Source organism: Colias croceus, chromosome 13 (genome assembly GCF_905220415.1).
Source record: "Colias croceus chromosome 13, ilColCroc2.1".
NCBI lineage: Eukaryota > Metazoa > Arthropoda > Insecta > Lepidoptera > Pieridae > Colias > Colias croceus.
Genome location: NC_059549.1, coordinates 1,651,149 through 1,678,102, shown reverse-complemented (window position 1 = coordinate 1,678,102; position 26,954 = coordinate 1,651,149). Strand labels below are relative to the sequence as shown.

The 26,954-nt window shown below is 32.8% G+C and overlaps 1 protein-coding gene across 1 annotated transcript in view; it reads left to right on the top strand.

The window, feature by feature from the left end:
* The window catches only part of LOC123696620, a 76,879-nt gene that overhangs the window by 9,582 nt on the left and 40,343 nt on the right, over nt 1–26,954 (top strand). The window contains exon 2 of the mRNA XM_045642936.1: nt 15,463–15,949. Within this exon, the coding sequence (XP_045498892.1) occupies nt 15,610–15,949 (340 nt within the window). The 5' untranslated portion in view covers nt 15,463–15,609. The remainder of the gene's footprint in view (nt 1–15,462; nt 15,950–26,954) is intronic.

Genomic DNA, 26,954 nt, shown 5'->3' with positions numbered 1-26,954 from the left:
AAGGGATACAATTGAATGTAAAACTCGCACAACGTCGGTTAATTAAAACGGCAACAGTAAATTAATTATGCTTTTCTGGAACCCGTAGGAAGAGCCGAGTGGAATAAAACGGGCTTATCTTAAAATTAGTTCACTTGTTAGTTTGACCTCCTACTATCTTGTTATGTGCAAGAACATGAGGTCGTTACAACCCACATTTATAACTTTATAGCGTGATACCACATGCAGTAAAGGTTAACGTATTAATTAATTAGAAAGGATTAGATGCGAGGATCTTTCGTATCATGGCTCATCTAAACTCGAAGATTGAGCTAGCTGAATTATCTAATGTTTGCAAGATTGTAACCTGTGACTGTTATACCGCCCTGCATTGCCTGTTAAAACGAGTATAATGTTATTGCAGCCCACATAATTAAAAAGAAAGCATCACACGTGCAGCAAAGGTTAAAAGTCTCAATTAACTTTAAAGGTTGAGTTTGATACCGTTTAACTATCTCGCTTCTCTTCAAGATTTTTTATGCAACATTATTGTTAGATACGTTCATTTTATTTCTCTTAAAATACGACTGCACATTATTCAAATTAAAAATATTTAGAAAGAAAAACATTGACTTTTTTTCTGGCAAAACTTTATTTTACCTTTATTCATGGAGATTATTTATACAAAATTACGTAAGATTAATTTATTTTCGCGCCATTAATTCAAGCTTGTTAAGTGGAGCTCATCATAACCACGGTGTAGACTGAACTGACGTATAGTAAAAGATAACGGTCTTAATTAATTTTAAAGGCAAACTTTCAACTACGTCTGGCGAAGTGCCCATCTAGAAACAAGTGGATGCCTGTTAACTAAATTTCATGGGCTGTTTATCACCTATAGGATATATTCTCATGGAATCTCTATAGATCGATTTTTATTTTTTACCCTTATTGCTAGGTAGACCTCTAGAGGTATTGTATGAACTACGAAGCTGTATGAATATACCGGAAAATACATTATGACCAACCAAAAAAAAAAATGTAATTTTATATGAAATCGCATTATATGAGTCGTCGTTCGAAAGGAAAATATGACATCATACATATTTTCCTTACTCCTATTGTTTTGTGATAATATCTTAACCAACACTTTAACCGTTTTTATGAAAACTACAAAACACTCACATCAATTTCTATTTTTGCCGCAAACTAAAAATAGCATTATGCAAACAAATGCATGCGAAATTATTTATACATTCAGAGGGTTGTACGAAACAAGCTCAGCAGAGAAAATTCCGTAATAAAATTACGAACCGAACACATTCTGACTTAGTGACTTCGTTTATCGTATAGCTTGTGCCCAAAAATAAACTCGCCGAAGTTTCAAGACTCAGTGGTAGTTGCCTGAAGACATAAACTAGTAGAAACTTACTCTTGCTAGCTTCGAATTTATGTAGCAGTGTGGAAAATATTTTTCAAAGCTACAATTCAATTACAAACATGAACGCATGAAATATTAAATGATTTCTAAAATAGCCATGTCTTTATTTTTGTGAGCGTCTAAAAATAAACACAAAATTCTAGACTTCTGGGCCTATAATTACTTTGATTGGTATGCGATGTAAATAAAATAACGATTTTCTTTGAATTCAAGCAATAAGGATATTATTACTCGATATTATTACTTAGATTATATTACTTACTAGCTTTCCGCCTGCGGCTTCGCCCGCGTTTTCAAAGAAAAACCCGCATAGTTTCCGTTCCCGTGGGATTTCCGGGATAAAACCTAGCCTATGGTACTCGTGGATAATGTAGCTTTCGAACGGTGAAAGAATTTTTAAAATCGGTCCAGTAGTTTGTGAGCCTATTCATTACAATCAAACAAACAAACAAACAAACAAAGTTTTCCTCTTTATAATATTAGTGTAGACTAGTGGTCCGCCCCGGCTTCGCCCGTGGTAAATATTTCGCAATAAAAGATAGCCTATGTCCTTTCTCGGGTATCAAAATATCTCCGTACCAAATTTCATGCAAATTGGTTCAGTAGTTTAGGCGTGATTGAGTAACAGACAGACAGACAGAGTTACTTTCGCATTTATAATATTAGTATGGATTATAATAACAGTCTTAAGAAAGTACGTCCCCGCATTTCTTCAGGGATGTTTATTTATTCTTGTTTTAATACAGCCAATGTAGCGTACCGTAGAGTAACACTGATAAGGAAATCAAGGGTCCCAGAGGAATCGTAGAGAAACGTTATATTTTACGTAATATACCTTCGTCTCTACGCATACCTTAGTACCTAGTATAGAGCACGCCCACCTGTTTTAATTTATTTGGCCCTTTTAGCCACCAAGGACGGGTGTGTCTACTAAAATTAACTAAATTAGTTCATATTTCCTTTTCAAGATGCTATTATGTATATTTTAAAGTATGTAAACCGCGGTCCTCTTATCCATATTTCATATTATGTACATAATTTATAATGTGATACTTCCGAAATTGAGAACAGAATATATAAATAGAAGAGGTTCTAAATATTTATGAAAGTATGTTTTTTCTACTAACATATTGTTAAATTTTTTATATTTTCATTCTCAATAAAAAACCACATTATTATTTATAACTAGCGGGCCGCCCCGGCTTCGCCCGTGGTACATATTCACGTTTTCTCTACATAAGAACCATCCTCGAACTTCAAGGAATATTATAAAAAAAGAATTAACGAAATCGGTTAAGCCGTTCTCAAGTTATGCGCTTACCAACACATTTTGGGATTCATTTTTATATTATAGATTAATACTCACATCTTTAGTATTTAATAGATAATGCACAATTCAATAATAAAGTTATAGGAAAATCGCCCACTAAAGCTGTTTGAGGATAAGCTTATTTCACTGCATCTGATCTGCAATTAATTGAGCTAGCCGTCCGAACACCCGGTATAATACTATCAACTAGAATTCACTTTGTTCATCAACACGGGCTTTATTCCTGCATCGGCAATCATTTTGATTGGTACTAAACAATTCGGATTAACGATGAAAAGTTCTCCAATTATTTATAAAAGCCTACTTCCTTATTTAATACACACGTACATTAAAATTCAGTAATTAGTTTAAGAAGCATTAAAGTTTAATAATTACAGATAGAAAAAATAGAATTATCTTTGAATATTATAGAAAAATACCCCTTGCAATGTAGTTGGAAGCTAACTCAAAAAAGTTACACGCTTAACGTGTCAAAGGCACTCAGGAAAAGTTAATCCGGGGCCAGTACGTTTGATTTGTGATTTAAAACCAAAGGCGAGGGAACCGCCGACCTATCGATTTTGCATATATTGTAGTTTTCATACAAATTAGGAATCTGAATCAACGTTCTAAACTTTGTGTGAAAACAGTGTAGTTTAACTAATGGATAGTTCGTATAGATATTGGTGAATCTATTTATAGACCCGATCCAAATTTATTTTACTTTAAAATACATGTTTTCAAAGTAAAATCAAATATTTTATTTTGGGAAAAAGATGTTTTTAAGAAGAAACTCAATAAGAAGATAAATAATATACACAGATATTTGCACTAACCTCCTTTAATAGAAAGAGGGACGCCTCATAATGAAACTAAATTAAAAATCACTCAAGATTTTCCAACAACTTAAATGTCAAAAACCCCACGAAAGTAATTATAAAAGAGTAGTTGGCAATTTAAATATAATTTCTTGGTGTAAATTCATAATAATAAGAAGCGTAATACGAGTTTGTATAATAAGATTTTATAAAGTCTCAAAATAACGATCTCAGCTTCGAGAAGCTTCTATTGGAATTTTATTTCAATATAAAAAGAAAACAAACCTTCAGGTTGTCTTGAAGAATTATTGCCATCTTTCTATTATACGTACATATAAAAATAAACTGACAAAACTTGTATGATACTGATTACTTTCGTATAATCTTTTTATTGAGTTTTTTCTACAATATTTATGGAAATAATAATGATTTTTTAACAAATATGTATCGTAATTTAACTTTTATCAATCAAAAAGCATGTCCTAATTCAAATGAGAAATTAAGTATAGTTAAAAACAATTTTACAGCGTTTTAACAAATAAAAATTAGTGGAAGCTGCATAATTAGGCACAATTCAAATTCATATTTATAAGTAACGTGTAATGGTGTACTAAAATTTTCCTCCAAGCCCGTAAAAGTATCGTTTACCAGATCCCAATGAGAATTTAGATACTAATTAATTTTCACCGGCTTGTATATCTTACGCGTTAGCTTCCTAGCCTTACCTTATTTATTTTTTATGTTTATTTTATAGGTCTAATAAAAGTTTAATTGCACCCTTACGTGGGAGTGTTTTAATTTATTGTATCATAGAAGATAACTAAATAATAAAATCGTAGGGCTAGTTAACAACTCATCCTATATATTTTTTATTGTATTTTTAAGTGTTATAGGCACAACCTGGTAGTATGCTACGTTCCTATTTTATTAATCTCAGTCTTTTAAATGTTTTTCTCATGATCATATTATGTTTAATTTTACATGAATAGAGAAAAATCTATACCAGATGTTAAGCGAGTAAATAAATTAAGCGTTATTTATTACACCCTTATATTCACTATTTGACGTATTTAGCATTTCCATGAACTTATGAACCGCGATAAAATTCTATGAACATACCACATTAATTACCTTTTTCATACGTGGGATGCCACAGAGCTTTCAAATAAATTCACTACGCTTGAAAAAAAACTAAGGACGCTCAATAAAACACCTTAATCTCACCACAATACGTCGAAATCAATCTCTTACCTAACAATAAATTACATAAATGTGGAGACATCTCATAAAATTAGCATTATCCAAGGAATTGACGCCAATTAGGTTAACGGCACAGTCTGAGCGGCCGAGCCGCCGGCGTGTCTGCTACGGCACTATTTACATATTGAGCACACGTATTCAAGTTTCAATATGCAATATTGATACCGGCCATATTGGATGTGAATGAAAGAGATTACTTTGATAATAAATGCATGAGAAATCTGACACTACGTAATATGTTTGTTATGCATTGTGCATTGTGCATCAGATGGAAATAGCTCGGGCGAATATACATTGATATGTAATAGCTAAATGGACAAGGTTGTTCAAGTATTTTGTTGCAAAAGAAGATAGTGAATTATGGATTTAAAAATAATAAGTAAAGATAAAAGGCTACAGAAAAAGAAAGCAGGTTTGGTTTATCATTTTCGTCACATTCGACAACTAACCCAATCTTTAAAGACCTGAAATTTCGAAGCTATTTATATTCCATATTACAAATTCCAAACAGGTTCGCAATTTAAACAAAAACTCATAAGCGGTTAAACATTGAGATGAAATTCAAAATAGTCAACATAATAATGATTTTGCAAGTTAAACGTATGAGTGGAATATAATAACAAAATAAGGAGGTAGCACTTAAAGCTTTCAAATTTTGCATAAGCAAAGCGTGTAGCCAAGTGGGTTAGTCCACAAAAGAGCTGGCATTGCTCGCCACATTTACATTCGCATCGTCGCGACATATTGTGTTTCTTTTAAATATTATTATTCTCTTATTTTTCTACAGGATCAGCGATATTAAATAACACATATACTTTTTAGTATGAATGGTAATGAAAATGATTGCAAATATTATATTACACAAAGCGCGATGTTATTAAATGGGTTAACTAAAAAATCGATGGAGTTACTCTAGAATAATTGTTTTCACGCTCTATCGAAGAATGTAAACACTACCATCAGAGAATATCGATCGCCGCTAACTGCCAATTTCCATTAAAAATGGGTATTTGGTTTGACCGTTATCATGTCAAAAGCAAGTAATACACTCATTATTTTCTGAAATACAGCGATACGTATTCACTACCCGCCTTTCAGTTCACTGGGCGTAAAATCCAAAGCTTTGTTAACTCGCCACTGTGAGTGCATTAAAAACTAATGAAAATAATAAAACGGAACGCGAAATAAAGCCGTCACTTATCGTCGCCATATCGAGGTTTAGTATGGGCATAAAATTCCTCTTCGTTATGATAGCCAGCCGATTGCACCGAGAGTCGCTCAACAATAGTCCCATTTATATCCACTTTATGTTTCCTAGACGTCTATTTCAACAATTTTAGGAATTCATTGTTGTAAATTGACTGTTGGCTCACGTCATGCAATGCAAATCACGTTCCTGAATAGAAGTGATTGAAGAAGATCTCCACTCCACTGTATAACCTAAAAAGAGTTATAAAGGATCCATAAAATATCTTTAATTAAATCTAATATTTATATAAATATATATTTATCCAACTAAAGCTGCAAATGAAACAGTATTATTATGAAAGGAAACCTCACTATACTTTATTGATTACAATAGCATGTCGAGCTGGTTAATGGTTTTATCGGTTCAATTAATCTCAATACTCATTTATAAGATTAATGCAATAAACATTACACACTGCAATTATTCACCTTGTTTATATTAAAGGATGTTTTAGAACTTTTTACAGGTGCTTTAGTTAGAAAAAATAAATTTCCTGGGTCTCATGTTATAATTCAATTATAAGATTGCTTAACAGGGTCCAACAGAGTACGTAGTATTAATTTAGACATCAAATCTGAAAAATAAAAGGAAATAAAAGAAAATTTAAGCTATGTTGCCACAGTTATGTTATGCGATCTTTAATAATAATGGTACAACAGAATACTTAATAGTAGCTAACTCTAACGGTACCTAACGAAAACTTTAAACGTTACGTATTTATTTAACTATTTATAAACGCAAGTGTTTTTAAAGTTATTTCCAATTACAATTTTTTTTGAACGGTTAAGTAGGAATTGTTTTCTGAGATTTCTTACGTTAAGAAATATGATATTTCGAATCAAAATCACTTACTTTACACAAAATGAGTCACGTAATAAACGTTCTTGAAAAATGTGTCCGTTTAAAAACCGTACGAAATAACTTCTAAGAAACCCTAAAGTCTAAGAATTTCTCCTTTAAATATAATATTCTTAGTAAAACATATTTTAAACTTGTGCCTTTTAAATGCCAAAGACGGTGGAGATTTGTGAATATTTAGAATATAAATAAGGCAGGATTATTGTAGCGTATATACAGAATAAACTTTTTATACATTTTAATAAAATCATCACACACCCACGTTCATTTCAAAAATAACACAGTAATTTATAAAAAAAAACATTGATTTATTTCACAACTTAAACTATCTCGCATGATTTAAAACTGACTTTAATTCAGCTTATACTGCAATCTTAGTAGAGTATCACAAGACTAAATTTAAACATCGATTTGATTTCAATCAACAACTAATTTCAACCGTAGACATTTCATTTCCGCTGAATCTTATATCTAATATTGAGTTTGATCGTAAGAAGTTGATGCTGCGTTAGCATATTTAATGTAAAAATATTTATGCATCAATTATAATTTATATTATGTAGATATGTATGTTGGTTCTATTCTGAATATGGATATTAACAACCTAAGAAGAGAATATACTATGTACTGCCACGAACGAACATTATAATCAACATTAGTTTTCATTCATGACATTTCAGGGAACAATACCGTATTATATTCAAAAGCTAAGTTACATCGCTTTAATCCAGTCGATGAAACTCGTGTCTCGCTACAAAATGCAACGAACGCTTCTCGGAGCGGGGAATATTGTGTTCCTTTCAAAGTGCTGAACTTTGTGCCCATATTGAGCGAACGCTACATGTGTGCAACAAAGAATGGAATTTACAGAACCATTTGCATACACCGTACACGCAGCCCCGCGGAAACAATATTTGACTACAGACTCTTCCTGCTTCCGCCGCTGATATTACTTTCAAAATATAAAGCAATACTTACTTGACTAGGTATAAGACTTTTGCAATTCCGATATCTATTAATAGCTGTATTATTAATCAATCGATATACACGTATTGACTTTGGTGACGGTGCAAGACGTTAAATACATAATTGATGTAATTAAGAAATGTTTTATTCACCGGAACGATTCGTTGTTATTACAAATGTAATTTTACATATTTTCTAGCGTTAGTCCTGTTTATTGCAACAACTGTTCAATTCTGGGTATTTATTCATTCCTTCAAAATTTCCTATTTTTCATAATTCCTCCATATTCATATCGATATCTTATTCTTGTTTCTTATACGTTTTTAGTATGTCACCTCGTACACGTCACGATCAATCTGGATAACTATCACCAAAGCCTTCTTAAGTTCATGGTGGGCACAAGACCTACTCTAAGTCTCTAGAGACTTTATCCTTATCACATAGAGCTGAGATAAGGCTAGTTCTTACCTATTCAGCTTTAAAAATCCTCATACATTGAGCGAACCTTTCTCCGATAAGTAAGATGTAAAAGTTTAACAAAATGTTCTCGTACTTTGTGTCGATGTTTCGTGTTCTCTGGTATTTGCATACGATTTTCTTATTTACAACAAAATATTGGGAAACAATGACTGTAAGAAAAAAGAACGCTATTTTGTTTCTTTATTTTTAACCGACTTCAAAAAAAAGGAGGAGGTTATCAATTCGGCCGGTATGTTTTTTTTTTTTTTTATGTATGTACACCGATTACTCCGAGGTTTCTGAACCGATTTACGTGATTCTTTTTTTGTTCGATGCGAGATGGTGTCGAATTGGTCCCATAAAAATTTTATTCGGATAGTAGTTTTTATTTTATGAGCATTTTTGTCTGTAGGTATTTGTGAATTTTGCAAGTTCAAGTTTGAAGTCGGTTGTTTTTAACGCAGTTATTACTTGTCGCTTCATAAAATATCCTCTGAATTGCTTTTCTGTACAAAACGCAATAGATTAGATTTGACAATTTTAATGATCATTTAGTATTGCAAGGTGCAATTATTACATTAATGGGTACCTACAACGATTTAAATGCTGCGATACAAGTTTTGGAATACAATAAAACTCGTTGGAGATAGTCTTGGCATTGAGACGTCAATAGTCAATACAGCTATGAACATATTTTTCTTTTGTTTTTATAAAAACGCCGAGAATCGAAAACAATTTGTTTTCGATTATTTCATTCACATACGTCACTTGTTTATGTGAAAAGACTGACGTATTTTTACTGTTTTTGTTTGTTGAATGTGTGTTACGTGCGTTATAACAATTATTTAGATCTGTTCTTAATAAAAACAAAAATGGTTATTTTAGTCTAAGTCTACACGACATATTCTCCTTATTTTTCCAATTGATTACTTGTTTTGTATCAATTAAAACGATTATTTTAGGCAGAATGCGATGTGTTCTCAAATCATTTTTTCGGCTCATGCGTAAAATTTTTATAACACAATTAATTATATTATGTATATAGTATATACGATGCGAGGAGTATATTATTTTTTCTTATACTATCCAATCAACTTGTACAGATTGCGCATTTTTTTTTAATTGATGAAATATTATGTTTACAAACATTAATTACTTCTAAAAGTATACATTTTATATGTTTCTCTCAAAATTGTGAGAGATACTGATAAAAGAAATTATAATTCAGTAAATAAATAATATGATCGACACTTAACATGAAAATGGGCTTGTCTTCCCTATCATTTAACCAAATCTAACCTTTAACCATAAAGAATGAGTATCGAAAGTAAGTACGATAGAAAATAACAGTAGATATCGAATCGTACAGCGGACAGCCTTAATCTAATTTTAATGACTAAAGTATAGGTATTGTGAAACATGCTATGATTATTCTAATTTTGTAAATAGCGCCACGGTGAATAAGTATATACTTGAACAAAGTGAAAAATTCACAGAAATAAATAATTGTTAAGGTAAATAATTACTGCAGGAGCATGCTCAAGCTCATAGAAATATTCCTTAGTTCTCTGTCAAAACGGTAGTAAATATTGAATTTTGAAGGATCATTTAACGGAAAATATCTGACTTTTTAATTAGATCAATTTTTTTAAAATAAGTAACAAAAATTATCCTATCACATTAATGGTTTTATCAAGCTAAAGAGTAAATAAACACGCTCCAAATAGCCAAGAATAAACCCGACTTCCTTAACAATTACGTAACCCCATAGAGTCTCAACGTATTCAGCATGTAAAGGCTTAATCAGTGATCTAGTCGCGTACATTCAGTCTCAGGGGATAATTCGATTCTTTCATTCATGGAGGTGCGAATTTGCAAGTGCGTAGAGGGCGCGCCCGCCTCCCTCCGCGCGGCCTCCCCGCGCCTCGACTCAACTGCGATGACGTCAACGGCCCACCGCTCGCCCGGCTATAAATACAGCGACGATAGCACGCCACAGGTTTTGGCTCTTTATTTTAAGTAAATATATTTTTAAGACTCTATTTATATGATCGATGAAACTTAATGCCGGGTTCAGTCACCTATATTACCTACTTTATAGCCACACTTAGTATATCAAAGTCTTACTTATAAGTAGAGCCATTTTAATAGGCAACATTTGACAGTTCAACAAAATTCAACAACGTAACCTAGTAACGACGACATAGAATATCATGATATTTCGTTTTGTTAGAACTGCACATTTGCTTAACTTATTTCAATTACGATTACATATTTATAATAATAATGACTGATACAAGTAATTTTAAGATTTCATTTTACTGATAAACCATCCTAAACATAATAATCAATTTCTGAATTGAAGAACTGACGTCGCTACAATTTTGTGTCAATAAACCTTTTTTCTTTTTAAATACTAGAGACGTTACTCTAAAAATCGAAATCTGACATCTAGAATCGAATGCATTGATTACTTGTGAATAAAAATCATCATAAATTAATAAATTCGATTGACAAATGTTTCAAATCCGTATCGATTAATACACTTTAATCGATGTTTTTAAGCAGGTTACCTCTCTTCGAAGATAAAATTGATAGACGTCAAATGTTGCCTATTAAATTGGCTCGACTATAGTGGTTTATAGCAACGACTTCAAGAATCTAGGTATCGATCGTATGTCGAATAAACTTTAACTAGCTTAAGTGCGGCAATGCACACGAAATATTTTGTGACGTTTCACAACACTTGCACATTATTATTAATTTATAGGTACCTACTTTATATTCGGTATTTTAAAAACAAATAAGTGAATAAAATTACCACACCCTTTAATCAGTATATATTACTGGAAATATTTAAATTAGCATTTTGCGAGCGCTTTATCATTTCATGAAAGCACATATAAAAATACAGCCTTGAACTCTCCCCGATACATCAAATTAAAGCGTAACTGAATTAACCAGAAAAAGTAACAGGATTGCCGTAATTACAACCTCTAAGTAAATGCCTGTAATTAAGACTCATGATTTATACTCCAATAGATAGAGCAATGAAAACTGACGAATCATTCGTCTTCTCAGAAATGGTAATAAAAGCTGATGGATAGACGTTTTAACCAAATGAACCTGTACAATTTACATCGCGGTCCAAAATCTCAATTCATTGCGTGGGTTCACAAAAAGATAAACAAATGACTCGACTGAAATCGATACATATTTGTATAGGAATACATAATTAATGTAATATATCGATTATTACATTTATTTACAAAGCACCTTATTATAATAGTGTGATAACTGTTCGTACATTTAGTTTTATCGTCTATTTCTTTGTCTACTGAAGTCTTTAAAAAATTATGCATAAGTATGGGATTAAAATTGTATTAGTATTGTTTTAAACAAAAATTCAATAATATTTATTATTTAATTCAGCAACCAGTATATTTTCATCTACTCATAGAAAATACGAGAAGCAAGAAAAAGTGTTTCTTTTCGATATTGCTCCAATATTCATACTTTATACTTCAATAAACGGTTATTGTAATCACCTTGTACAAACATCATTTCTTATTTTGTATTTGAACACCATCTACGGGTCCATATTTTTACATCGGAATAATAAGTTTTGCTTTAATATTTTTAAGAACAACTATTATTATTATGTTTATTTGATCTATTCTTATGAAAATATACAATCCTCAAAATCAACATTTTGCACTATAATTCTTGTTGAAATTATCTGTTAACGTGATTATAATGTTCCTTGGTAGAGCTTGAAAAAATATTTTGTAGGTGACTCTTGAAAAAACATAACAGATAAAACACACATCCCAAAATAGGATTACGAGGTTCCTACATCTGACGTAATAATTTAAGCAAGAAAAATAATAAAGAACAAACTTCGTAAAAGTTAAAGAGAAGTTGTGAACGTGCGTACTTAAAGCAGCTAATTTGATTTTATTGTGAAAGTTTCCACATTATCAGTGAAGTCAACGGAATCGTCCACTGGATAGAAATAATTCTCAATACACGTCAAATGTTAAATGTTAGTGCACGCAGAGATCTACTTTTAGCTAGATTTATTAACAAACTTACGGAGTTCCGAGATTTTTAGTACTGCATTGAGGTCGACAGTAAACATATAATGTATTTTATCTTACCACAATAGAGGTCATTTTCCAAAACAAGTAAGCAATTACTACCTTACATACATTTACGTCAGTAATGACGCACTATGTGTTCAAATATACCATAAGTACCTTCAGGTACTTAAAAATTAAAAAGCTTCTCAAGACAACCTCAGCTCCAGTTAATATGAAAAAAGGTTTTGAGAACATAAAACTGCTATTCTCCGAGGTATATAAAAGCGAAAGGATATGAATGACGTTAAATTCGACGCCCTAGCTTACATTTTTTTCTATTTTAGCGATGAAAATTGTTATCTTATGATTTTGATAACTGTTGTTATTTTAGGGATACTTTCGTTTCTTCATACCGCAAGAATAATTTATCATATATGAACTGCAAATCATACCTCAAGTTATATAGGTACCTAAAGTGAACACGTGTTTTACGTTGTATTGACAAATACTCACACATTCATCGTCTCGCATATATACAATAGAATCGAGGTCGGGATAACGAGCTAGGTTATCTTAATCTTATACAACGCTAGCATAAGCATCCACTTCGACGGCTCCGTGCACAAAATATGTCATGAGCCATAAAACACACATCTTTAGGAAAGGTTAGTTGTGTAAGAGTAGTTTAAATATTGAGGTGTTTCAGAAGTTTTTCCTTATGACTTCAGAGAACTGTTTGAAAACTAATTTCCTGCTACTTTCAGATTTTTTCTTTGACGTAAAAGAAATCTATATCTACAAATGTTTATAAAGAATAATCATTATTTTGCTATCTTAAGACTGTGTATATATTATATACATATTATAAAATATTGAGAAAATATCTCAGTCCAAAGGCTCTTTAAAAATGTGGTTGGATTTTGCAGTTCTGTTCTTCTTTTAGCACATATTAGAGACTATAGTACCTTCAGTATAAGATCGGTTCGCGTGCGTACTAACAAATTGCGAAATTTGACGACCATGTTTGTTTCCAAAAATAGAAGATTGTTTGTCTCACGTAAATAAACCATTACCATTAAAGAACTGCTTATAAAACAATAAGTTCCACAGTGTCTTATTTTATTTTATCATAAAAATAACTTTTTAAAGTGGAGTTTTATTGCTTCTCATAATAGCAATAGCGCACAGGTTTTGCAATAAACAGATTGACGTTCATATACGTTTTATTTTCCTACGAATGTTTTACTTTATGTTATGCGTGAGCTTTTATATTACAGTGTCGTTGTCGCGTGTAACCGACAATGAAATGGGCAAAGAACAAAAGAGAATATGCACACCTTGTCACATTCTGTTTTCCTTTTGAAATTGCATAAAAATACATCCCAATTCTTTTTTAAATATACACGATCGTGTCAGCTTGATAAAAAACACATATATGGAATATATATCAGAATAAAAACATACGAATAAATCGCTCTTTAGGTCGTAAGAATTCATTAATATCTCAGGGTAACGTTACTAGTACAGTTCTATATTATTATCTGTGATTTCTCATATAAAACCGAACACAAATATCTGTACAATTGTGTTTAATCTAAATTTAATTTTTCCTTCGAGGAAATTCAAGGTTCCTTTAATACTGTCCATTCACGTTCAAATTATGTCAGTGAACCGATTTCTCAAAGGAAAAGCGAGTTCAATAAATTGTCAGTGGAGCTACCTATCAATTACTGCCACAGCAATTTGCCATCCATACAGTACGTACACCCGACTTTTATCAAGCTAGACTTGCTACCTTTGCAATGAAATGAAACGCGAATGGCCCTTGAAAATCTCAACCTTCTGAATATTTCACACTACTCTTCGTTTCAATATAATTTAATACTATTTTTATATCACGCGCAGGCATCACTTTGTAGGACCTTTGACATAGAATCCCTTGTATAGTGTGAATGACCTTTGAAGATGTCGACCTTCTAAATATTTCACTGTCCTTTGAGTTTCGATACAACTTATAAGTTGATATAGTACATATTTATTCAATCCACAAACCAAGGATTCAGTTAGTTTGTTAATTGAATTTGCTGCTGGTAACAATTTATTATCTTCCACAAATTAAAGCTTAGTAAATCACTTTAATTATATTTATGATAAAATGAAATCTAACTTGTATGATTTTATAACTTTTAATGTATACTAATAATATTATAAATGCGAAAGTAACTCTGTCTGTCTGTCTGTTACTCAATCACGCCTAAACTACTGAACCAATTTTCATGAAATTTGGTATGGAGATATTTTGATACCCGACTAAGGACATAGGCTACTTTTTATCCCGGGAAAATGACGCAATCCCGGAAATCCCATGGAAACGGGAACTATGCAGGTTTTTCTTTGACTGATGCGCGGGCGAAGCCGCGGGCGGAAACCTAGTTTCTTATATTTATAACACTTTAATTAACGTGACGTCAGTAATGGCAATAAGGGTTAAGCCTTTGCTCAAACTTGGTGGCTCAAACATATTTCTCTTTCTACAATCTGTAACATCAGTCACCTGTCAAGTTGCTGTCAGTGTGTTATTTGCAAACAAACTTCGCTCGTGATATTTTTTAGTTTCTCCTCCGTTGTTAACGCTGAAGTTATTTTTAACATGACTCTGTACCTCATTAGTCTAGCTCCACAATACAACACTGTGTTTAACACGACATACGCCAGAATAAGCCAAATTTTAGAACAAACATGAGGTTTTTGTACGAGACTTCATGCTTGATAGCAATTAGTGGTCATGTCAAAACAATATAGATAGGCTGTATCAAAAGAAAATTTAAAACAAAAGAAAATGAACGCACAATTTCTTCAAAGCAATGAAATAAACGATCCGGAGCGTTTTCCACGAAATGCCTTTGGTCAAAACTCAATGAAGCTAAATCGAACTTGAATAAAATAATTTTTATTCAAGTTCGATTACCTTTATATTTTTTTCAATAACAACAGATTACAGATATAAAAGATACATTAAAATATTTTTCTTTTTGTTGCAGGTAACACTAAAGTATCCCCTAAGAGCAGAGCATAGCATAGCCGACGAGAAGCCGCGCAACCCTTTCACCCTGGTGGTCAAGATCAAATAATGCGGTCGGGCAAGCGCCCGGGGAGTAAGCGCGCAGGGCCGTGCACTTAGTACAGGGATGCGCAGGGCGCGGGCGGCGGTGAACATGCGGGTGTGCGTCACCACCGTGATCGCGGCGCTGGCGCTGCGCTCGGCCGCAGACCCGACACCTCGCCGCTACCCCGCGGAATGGCGCGCCGGCCGCGAGCTGCAGATACGCTCCCGCCCGCTGCACGAGCTGTTCGAGTCGGACGCGACGCCGCCGGAGCCGCAGCGCGAGTACCCGCCGCCGCAGCTGCACAAGGAGCGGCGCCGCACGCGCACAAACAAGCGCGCGCCGCGGCTGCCCGGCGAGCTGGCCAGCCAGATGATGCTGCGCGCCGCGCGCTCTGGCCGACCGTATGATGTTCCTCAAATAGGTAAGTCTTGCTTCTTAGCAATTTATTTAAGCTTCCACAAAAATACCGAGAGCCAACTTTGTACGTATAATACAATGAACTTTTTTCTAACAGCAATACAAATATGCGAATAACAAAAAATTACTATCAAATTGAGGGTAAACAAACTGAAAACATTGTGTACCTCTAAGGAGACGGTTGACTTAATAACTTTTAACTATATTGCTTCCAATCTCTGAAACTTGAATAATAAGATTTTGTCTCCAAACCCTATGTTATATAACATCAATTTTCGTTTCAATGGAGAGTGCCATACATAGTATCCGTATATATCTACAAGTTTATAATTTCATCGTTAAAATAGATTAACTAGTCAATCGTCTGATATAGCATTATGGATTCACGAGGTCTGCGTCGTATAATGGATACCAGTTAACCTAACCAATCTTCTATTCATCGGTTAATCAAAATTTACTCACGTCTTTCCCATTGGCCGGCGGCTGAAATTTAAATCATCTTTCGTGACGTGACAATAATATTTCGCCAACATTTGAATGTAACTAGTTAGTTCTTTAAAGCTATTCAATTTAGACCCTTTAACATTTTGAGTTTCATGTCTGTGCACTGAACAAAATATTATACAAAATGTTAACTTTTTCCGTTCTAAAACATTTAATTAGTAATATTCTACACTGAGTCAAAAATTGTTCGATGCAAAAACGTTAAAAGCGCTAATCTAGTTTAGATTCACGAATGACGAATTTCAAATATAGAACGAGTTTTTTCATGGAATGATGTCTTTTTTTTTTATTAGTGGCGAGTGACACGTCACTTTCTAAATAAAAGCAGTGTTGCAACATTTTGCATTTGTAGAAAATAAAAGTATGAAAAGATTAAGAATGTTTTTATATTTTTCTGGTATCCCTTTATATCAAATATAGATAAATGTCCTCCCGGTGGACTAAACAGATAGTTCTTGTCTGGCCAGTTTCGTTTTTAAATAAAAGGTAATATTTTATAAATAAACCTCAGTTCATTGACGGCACTAGACCACTTTCTGTGCAGACCACTAGAGAAATAATATCAGATTTAAAATCAGTAAAATGTTACGGCAAATTTAATAAACTTTTCGTCAGTTTATTTTAGTTCTATATTTGCTTTTCCTTAAAGGTTTATTTCTTGGCGTGACCTTCATTACTTCCTTTGGGACCGAAATGGATTACAATTTTTGAATATCGCTGAATTTAAAAATAGAAAGCCGTCCGTTGTATGTCGAAACACCTTTGCTTGGATATTTTTCATTTTCCTGATTTAATTATTTAACACCAACGAAAATCATGAAAAAGTATGAATTAGTCGTAATAAAAGTTGATACTGGAAAAATGTGTTTTCGAAAAGAGTCCCAGACTGATTTTAAATTATTTAGGAATACATATATCTATTAATACGCTAAGTGGGTGCAATAAACTTTTTCTTTCGTTATTTTAACATTACATTTACTATTTAATTACATTGTCTATAAAATTAAAAGTTTTTCTTTATCAAAAAATTGGAATGAACTTTTCGAAAGGGTACATTAATCAACTTACATAACAAGTCTAACTAACTTTTTAAATAAAGTAAACACAGATAGAGCCGATTGTGTATCTAGAGAATCTTTTGGAATGTATCTGACAAATATTTGATTTACGGCTAACTTGCAACTTGGTAGCGAACACTTTGATTATGTTTCGTAAATGTTTATGTACATTTTTACATCCGAGAAATTGGTAACGTAGGCAATAATGTTGTTTAAAAGCTATTTTATGGAACGCATAATATTACTCTTTTTGCATTAGCATTAGTGCTGATTTACACAGGGTCAGTGGACAAGTCAGTCGCGGCGCCGAAATTCGGCGCCGCGACTGACTTTAACTGTTTACATAGACTTCAAGCCTCTGTACTGACTTCAAATCTGTTTACACAGGGTTTTTTTTCGGGTCAGCACTGATTTGCCTCGAATTTGTAGTCAGTTACTAACCCTGTGTAAATCAGCAGTTAAGGATCTATAATAGCCTTGCATTTATTTAGCTTTTGTTTTTCGCTACAACAATGAGCAAGGTTCAACATAAAAGCTGTAGTTAAGTATGCCCGGAGTTAGGTCACAGACGTAATGTGTACTATGATTTCTTATGCGTTTACTGGTTTATGAAATAAGTTTAATATGTGGGATACGTTTTATTTTATTCATTAACTAAGGCAAACAGATAACTACTGGAGTAGCTAACTTTAATATAATTTTTCACAAGATCACGGTCTCATTTACATACTTGTTTCATTCATTTGCAGAACGGGACAACATAAACATCATTAAGCCTTTGACTTTATAACGCAAACTAAACTGAATTTTGGTTGAGTTCATTAACGTTATATGAATATGAAGTTTACCTCGAAATAGACAAATAATGCCTCAATTACTCGTCTATTTTGGCTAAAATTAGTTATCATGCATTAACTCATGCCGACACAAAATAAATAAGTACTACTGTAAGTTATGTTTATATCATAGTTTTATACAATTCGAATAAAAAAAGATAAGGCGTGCGTTCCTTACACAATTAAATATATTATGAATAAAATTTTCTTCACGAAATAACAACCTATAGAGAGCTCTAGAGATCTATTTGCAGTTATTTTACAGTTCCCTATGTTGAATTAAACAAATTAATTAGTTCCATTTGATATCGTGAATATGTTACAATAGATTAAAATTAGTTTATGAATGTTTCAACACTTCCCCAGCTTGTTATTAAGCGTAAATCTCGAAACATACCGACAAAAATTTGCATAAAGCACGGCCTATTCGCTGATTATTCCGACAATGATGAATTTGACTCTTCCGTTTTTCGTTACTGTTCATTGTTAACACGAAACAAGCCTGTTAACGATACTTTAAATACCTTAAAGATAATAAATACAATTAAATCATAACATTTATAGAATTCTATTTATTTCTTGTCATTAAAAATGCATGACATAATTTTGTCGTCTTCATCTTCAAATAATGAATCGGCGGAATATTTTGAAAATAGAAGCTAAATATGCGATTCGCTTATTATTAAACATTTTTGAATATTCAATTTTTTATACTTTCAATTGTACGTCATTTTAATAATTAGAATAATAATGACTGAATTACTGTAGAATGTAAGAAAAAGCATGCAAACTACGTCCATTATGGAATACCCTCTCCAGATAAAATATAAAAAGGTAATAGCAAATTAAATTTAAAACTATACTCATTCATGTAAACTACTCTCATAATAATGATAATGTGAGCACTGTGTAGGTGTTATTCGTAAATTCCTAAGTAATTGCCAAGGGACACATTGCATACTAGCATAGTGCTTATAAAGTTTCCAAGCTATAAGCGGGGGAAGATTTATTATTTCATAGTTTTAGTACTCGACTGTAGCTATTGAATTTATTTTTAAAGTATGAATAAATTTGTGTATTCATTTGAGTAGAGTTACAATATATGATTACAAACAAAAAAGATATAATTTAAATAAAAAGTGATATTAAGTAACAACGATAATTAATGTACTTTTTTGTAGTAGCAAACAATAAATAAATATAGGTATGATATAAAATAATACATAAAATAGTATTCTATTACGTACTCGTAAGTCACCAACTAAGTTTTTTATTATTTTTAACTTGATCATGTTATTTAACAGCATTTGATTTTGAAGAAATTAGTTCAAGCGTAAGGTGAATATAGGGCACCTAAATAGGTTAACATGTAAACACTTCACGTAAACGAATATTCATTTTTAGGTTTATAATGTGGAAAAAATATTTATGAAAAAATCGTATCGCATTGAAATTAATGAAAAATGTATTATGTATCTTGTCTATAAAGGTTGATTTTGTATGATATAAACAATCCAATTCATCGTATATGATTCTAATTTCATACAGTCACGTTTTTAACATTTGATTAATCTATACATATAATAAATCTGTAGAAGGGTCAATTCTGTACATTGAAAATATTGAAAAAATAAATACACAATGGGTGTTACTGGATCGATACCAAACCCGAATATGTGATTAAAAAAAATTTTGTCTGTCTGTGTGTCTGTCTGTCTGTCTGTATGTGAAGGCATCACGTAAAAACTAACGGTTCGATTTCGATGAAACTTGGTATAATTATACCTTATTAACCTGGGCATAAAATAGGATACTTTTTATCCCAGAAAAATACGTAGAAAAAAATAAATCTTCATTTTTCTTAATTTTTCCGCGCGGACGGAGTCGCGGGTGGAAGCTAGTTCCCATAATAAAAGTTATTATTTAAATTCAAACCCAAACATATTCCCAGCAATGCCTGCAGAATCTTCATATTATGTCATTATGAAGTTAAATAAAATTAACGCTCTGAATACCCCTTTCAAGATATACAAAAACATTAGCGTTTTTGATTATACTGAATCCATGTTTTTCTTGGGGTGATCCAATTTAACCTCGAGTACCCTTCGTTAACTAATACATAGTACTTGTATGTAATAATGTACACAAGACTCGAATTTAGCACTCCCTTGATACTGCCTGTATTAATTTAGGTTACAAGATTTACGTAACACTTACGTCATTAAGGCTATCAGCGTATCTTCTAGTTATTCAGATTTATTTTTAAGTCGTCTCGTCCTTTTTTCAACACCTTACCATTTTTATGGAATAAAAATTCGTCAACGTTATTACAAAGAAAATCAAAGGACGGACTTTCTCGTATCCATCATTAAAGAAGCAGTAATCAAATCATTTTTTTCCACTCGTTAAACTAACTTGTTAAATAGGTTCTATTTAACACATGAGTTGACTTTTTATACGCTACCAACTTCATAAGATATTAAACAAAAACATTGCATCAACATCACGTCACGAACCATATTAAGACAGTGTATTACTATGATCAGTACAAGGCTCACGCACGCTACGTGTGTCGTCTCTCAAAGATGGGCTCAGTTATAACACTATAAGCCGGGCACAATGCAGTCCCCTGTCATGTGCCTCCTACGATGGATAATCCCGCGCATTTGTGACACAACTAGCATCAGGGTTCATTTATAATTTTGACGTGTTTCGATTAGTTCCGATCTTTCAATATGCTATTTTCGGTGCTACAGTTGAATGTGATGAATCGTCTGCATGTGTCGTTTGGTGTAGTGTTGATCTAATCAATTAAAACGTTATGGCATATATTAACTTTGAATTACTCTTTGATAAAACTATTACAATGTTCTAAATTGTTTCTGTTCATTAAATGTTTACTGAAACTTAAGACATAAACTATCATATAAAACGATACATTTCATAAAGTTAAATAAACACAAAGAAGTTTCTAGAATACTTTTATACTAAAATAATGGAATCGAGAGGCTCAGGTGTGCCTCAGACAGGCCGACGACCCCATATTGTCTGCAACAAGCAAATATGAAACATCTTTAATCGTTTGTAATTTGATACGAAATAACTTCAATAAGATTTTTATACGATTTTAGAATATACTTTTGAAGTATAAATATTTTATTTCTCTATCAAATAACTATATTTTATGATAACTGCAAAACATATTGTATTGTGAATGTAATTTTCTTAACACGCACTTTTATATGAAATATTTTAAATCTGAGTTATTTCGTCTTGACTTCTATTATGCTAATAATAATTGAGGTAACAAAAAAAAATAATTAACTACTACGATATAAAAAAAATCTCACAAACAATTAAATACGTAATATACATCTTAACAAAAACTGCTAACAAATATCAACTTAATTGCTTAGAACAAAGCGATTGTAACATGTACATTTGAACAAATGAGAGACTTCTAAACGACCGACATCATTAATCGCTATTGTAGTTAGATAGCATCTCTGTTGAGAGCTTTGACACACTTTAGTTGGGCGGACACTGCGTCCCCACATTAAATAATTAATTATTACTTCTCTGTGCTTGTTCTCAATGTTTTAGTACATAATTTACGTGTAAAATTTACTTAAATCTTTAAATGTATATTCATGTTTAGAAAATAAAAATGCCTCACAACTTCCCTTGTTTTTATTATATTTTAATGGGAATAAAACATAAACATTCTTTCGTTAAAGGAAAATAAAAATATATTGTTGTCGCCGAGAACGCGATGTTTTTTCGCTAATTGGAGCGGTTTATTGGAAATGCTATATTTACAAACATTATTAAGCCTATTACAACTTTTCAAAGAGCTTATAGGCATTTTCTTTTATACGCCATAAACACAGCCTTTGATTGTTGTAAGTGATCTGAAAATCTGTTGAAAGTTCAGCTATAAATATTTTACATTATATTTCATGATGAATTATAAATCAAAGGTATTAAGACGTATGGGCTTATAGTAGTTTAGCAGATTATATTACATATTCATAGATATAAATTATAGTAAAGTCGAGCAATATTTTACAGGGATTATCTCCGCGAATTGACTCACATTTGCATACCTACTCAACATATTAATTGATGTTAATCTATTAATAGTGTTTTGTATCTAACGGATCGTTACGTGTAATTCTTTAACCCTCTTTTATAAATACTGTTCTTGTATTTCATATTCATTGGAATGTACGTAATTACACAATCTATTTCACACAGATTTTGTGTAAAGGAATCGTGCTAGCTTAGCAGAATTTGCGTCAATGAAACTCCAATTTAAAACAATACGTGACAAGGGATTAAGACGTCAAATTGTCTTTCAGATCCACTTACTTACAGTTATATTATCCCGGGAAAGCCTTCTCATTCAATTTCCATTACCTAATGCGAAGAATAAATTGAAAGGAACACCATAAAGAAAGCGTTGTTTATTATCAAACCCCCTTTGATTTATCAGCCTCGAACATCTGTACTTTGTAAAGCCTTCTGATTTCACATTTTTCGCTTGCTCTAACTTTTTCATGATTTGTTGTTGAGGAAATATATTTCAAATAAAAATTCTCGACTGATGTCGGATTCTGAGGAATAAATTAATGATTATCATTTTATTTGCTAGAATTCGACACTTCTACACGAAAAAAAATTATAACTTTAATTTTAACCTATTGAGCCCCAAGCGGCCCGATCGGTCCCAGACACAATAGACTTTCTATTGTGTCTGTGGTTCCGGGGCCTGAGTTACTACCTACAATATGGGGGTCTTCAAGCGTAGAGTGAACAGGTACCTTCTAGGGAAGCGCATTCCATCTTAGACCACATCTCAGCTTAACATCAGGCGAGATTGTGGTCAAGCGCTTCCCTATTACCAATAAAAAAAAATAATATATATTATGATTACAATTATGTTACTCTGAAATTTTCCTCACTATTGAGTATTTCTCGGTACTAATTTTTTTCATCGTGTAAAATTCAACGAATAAGTAATTTGTTTACCCATCCATTCGTCCCGGTTATTCCTACATATACTATATCTAACTAATCTATTTACCGCATATTGTTTAAGTTGTAATTTATAGACACAGAACGAGCTTACGCTTAACCAAACCATTTACATATCTATAAAAGCTTCACCCTGAGGCATATGTGTATTAAGAGTTATATTTACAAACCAGAAGAATATAAGAAAATAATTTCATCAGAATACAGCTGAATATAACACATCCAATGTGTATGAAAACAATTCCAACTGCATATAATACGTGCTAATAATATTACAGCTTTCTAAACAATGTGGATTGTGGTATAGAGACGTGCTTGCGGTCGCCAGAGCAGGGCGCACCTGTTGCTCATTCTAATGGACAAATGACTTCCTTATAAACCTTTGACATATCACTGTTTCTAATTAGCTGGGGAGTTCAACTTGTTACGAGTTTAGTAAAATAACATTGTTGTAACTATTACGTGGAATTGTAATTTATGTTCGTAGAGTGATCGATATTTTAATAAAATTTATTAAAAGTTTGATTCAACTCATATTTAAAGTGTATAAAACGAAACATAAACAACAAACGCAATTAACGTGATTGTCATTTATCGGTCGAATCTACCCTGCAAAAAAAACCGGCCAAGTGCGAGTCGGGCTCGCGCACAAAGGGTTCCGTAGCAGCAAATATAATAAACTTATTATTTACAGTTAAATCAACCTATCTCAAAAACTATAAGAGATACTTTGATCAAACCAAAAATCGTTGAAAGAGTTAATTAGCATGCATCACCTCTATTTTTTTTAGAATTTTATACCCCGTAGTTATAAAAATAGAGGGGGGGGGACATACTTTTTACGACTTTGAGAGCTGATATCTCAAAAACCGTTCACTTTAAGAAAAATGTTTTTTAGAAAACTTTATATCATTTTAAAAGACCTTTCCATTGATACCCCACACGGGTATGTACATCGAAAAAAAAAATTTCATCCCTCAGTTACATGTATGGGGGGCCCCACCCCCAATTCTTTTTTTTACTATTTAGTGTCATATTTTTGTAGCGGTTCATACAACACATATTCCCATCAAATTTCATCACTGTAGTACTTATAGTTTCCGAGTAAATCGGCTGTGACAGACGGACAGACGGACAGACGGACAGACGGACATGACGAAACTATAAGGGTTCCGTTTTTGCCATTTTGGCTACGGAACCCTAAAAAACACCAACCAAAAACGTAGTCAACGAAAAAAAAACACAAAAGGTTTTAAAATAAACTGCTATCGCGATCAAAGTTCAGGAAAGCTTACAATTATCTACCCGCAGACTAGATAAATGTCTCCTCTCTGTAGGCTTTGTGTAATGGATCACGCCACAATTATCCAATGATAATTAACGTTAGAGCCTCGGTTTTACATATTAGAGAGAAGCTTGTTCTACTCTCGCCTCTAACCACTGACATCGGGTTGTCTAGCTTAACCTAAAATGCATATTTTGAAAGGTCAGGCTCTAATTCAGTTAGTGTGCGTAGGATGGAATATAATAAACACTATAATTTCAACTCTAAACTTTATGATGATGAAAGAGACGCATAATTTACATTTATTTATTACGTATTCGTTATATTTACGAATATACGGAGTACCTACTTCCTAGAAAGAATTATATTCATGAATCTGCCTAATTTACCCGAAATGTGGTTCATGTGAAATTCCGTTCGCTTGTTACATAATTCATGTTAATAACATTCGTATTTTTGGACACTTAGTAATATATCTACGTCTGAAATTCTAGAAACTCCTCCACTCCGTCTTAATATAAACAACAAGAAAATAGAGTATTAAGGTGTTTTTCTTGAAAATATATTATAATAGCAACAAAGTTGTAACGGAAGTACTTTCTTTAAAATCTATTATCAATAAAATACTCGAAGTAAAATATAACTAAGAAACAAATACAGCACGCAACAAAGGATTTTATTATCCATATAAAACAACCTGAAAGCAAATGTTTCTGTGGCCATTACTGATCGCAGAGAACTATACTAGTAAAATAGAGTTAACCTTTTCCCGGAACATTATGGTAAGCTAGCTACAACCCTGCGGCTGTACAGAGAAGCTGTAAACACCCACGCAACCAACTATACCTCCCGATAACTACATTAATTCTACCACAACTTTTTTCAATCCATTAGCTCTAATACGTATAGGCCCGTTTAATAAATTACGTCGTGACATTCATAATATACGTAGCACAATAAAAACTTTGCTACACACCATACGCTCACAAACTGACAACCGTGAACCGACTTAAAAAAACAACTTCAATATACATAGGTATTATTATCCTTATTAAATCTAATTGCTTCGCTCTTTCTTTACTCCATCTTCATTTCATTTTGCGCCAAAAATAGACGGCATTTTTATTAGAACTCCTTTCCGCACATTACGAAAAATTCTCAGACCGAAAATATTGGTATCGGAATTCGCAAAATGAGATATTCAATCGAACAACTCGATTAATACGTTTCGACGGCCGTAACTCCGTTATGTTAGCACTCGCTCGGTATATTAGTAACTTATGCAGACGTTATATCGTATAAAGAATGGCGTCGTTTCTTGAGACGCAAACTATGCTTTTATTTCGGTGTCAGGTGTCTACTTTAATTTAGAGTATCTTTCCATGGCCTCACGGCAACAGGTGAGGTACTCGGCGCAGGCGCGGCGCGCGAGTCGATACCGCTCCCGCCCTTCAGCCCTGGCCCTCTCATTCACACCCTCACACATTCACATGAAACTTGGTAACTGGAATATACTCACAAGGAACACTTATAGACCGTTTAAATTTTGAATCGGAACGGTCCGAAATAGCCTGCATTGACGTTTATTGACGGTCGGAGTGAGGTAGGATGGGCAGGGAGTGGCGACCCCGCACGATCGGATCTGTCACGGCTGAAGCTCGGTCGGACGGAACGCAGTCACGCACGTAGCCGCTTAAGCGTCCCGCTCGAGCCTTTCTATTGACAAAAGCCTTCACTACGCGTGCTATAAGTGATCGATTAATACTTAACAGATGCCGAACAATGGGCAAACACCGCTAAAGATAGTCCACTATAGGCACAATAAACATATAAATACTACATTGAAATGTCAAAGTCAGTTTAGCTCAACTATAATTATGAAAATGTCACAACACATTAGCTGTTCAGGTAGATAGTGTGTGGGAACATTGCCTTTCATTACCATAACGTTGAGTGTGAGTAATATTTATGTAATATTGTAACTAATTGAATATATCCAGTTGTATTATTTATTCGTGCTTATGTTGTACTTTGTAATCATATAGTAGCATGGTACACTGATTTATCCATACTTATTAAGTTCTTGATTCTAATAAAAAATCAGGATCAAGCAATAAAAGAAATAAACAGAGTTCCGGGTGTAAAATAATAACTTAATAGCATTAAGTATATAACGTGCTATCGCTTACGTAGTGCTAATTCACAGAAATCAGTATTACACTTAATTAAATATTCATAAAAACGACCTTACACGTAGTCCATGCTTATACACCTCGCTTCCAAGTAAAA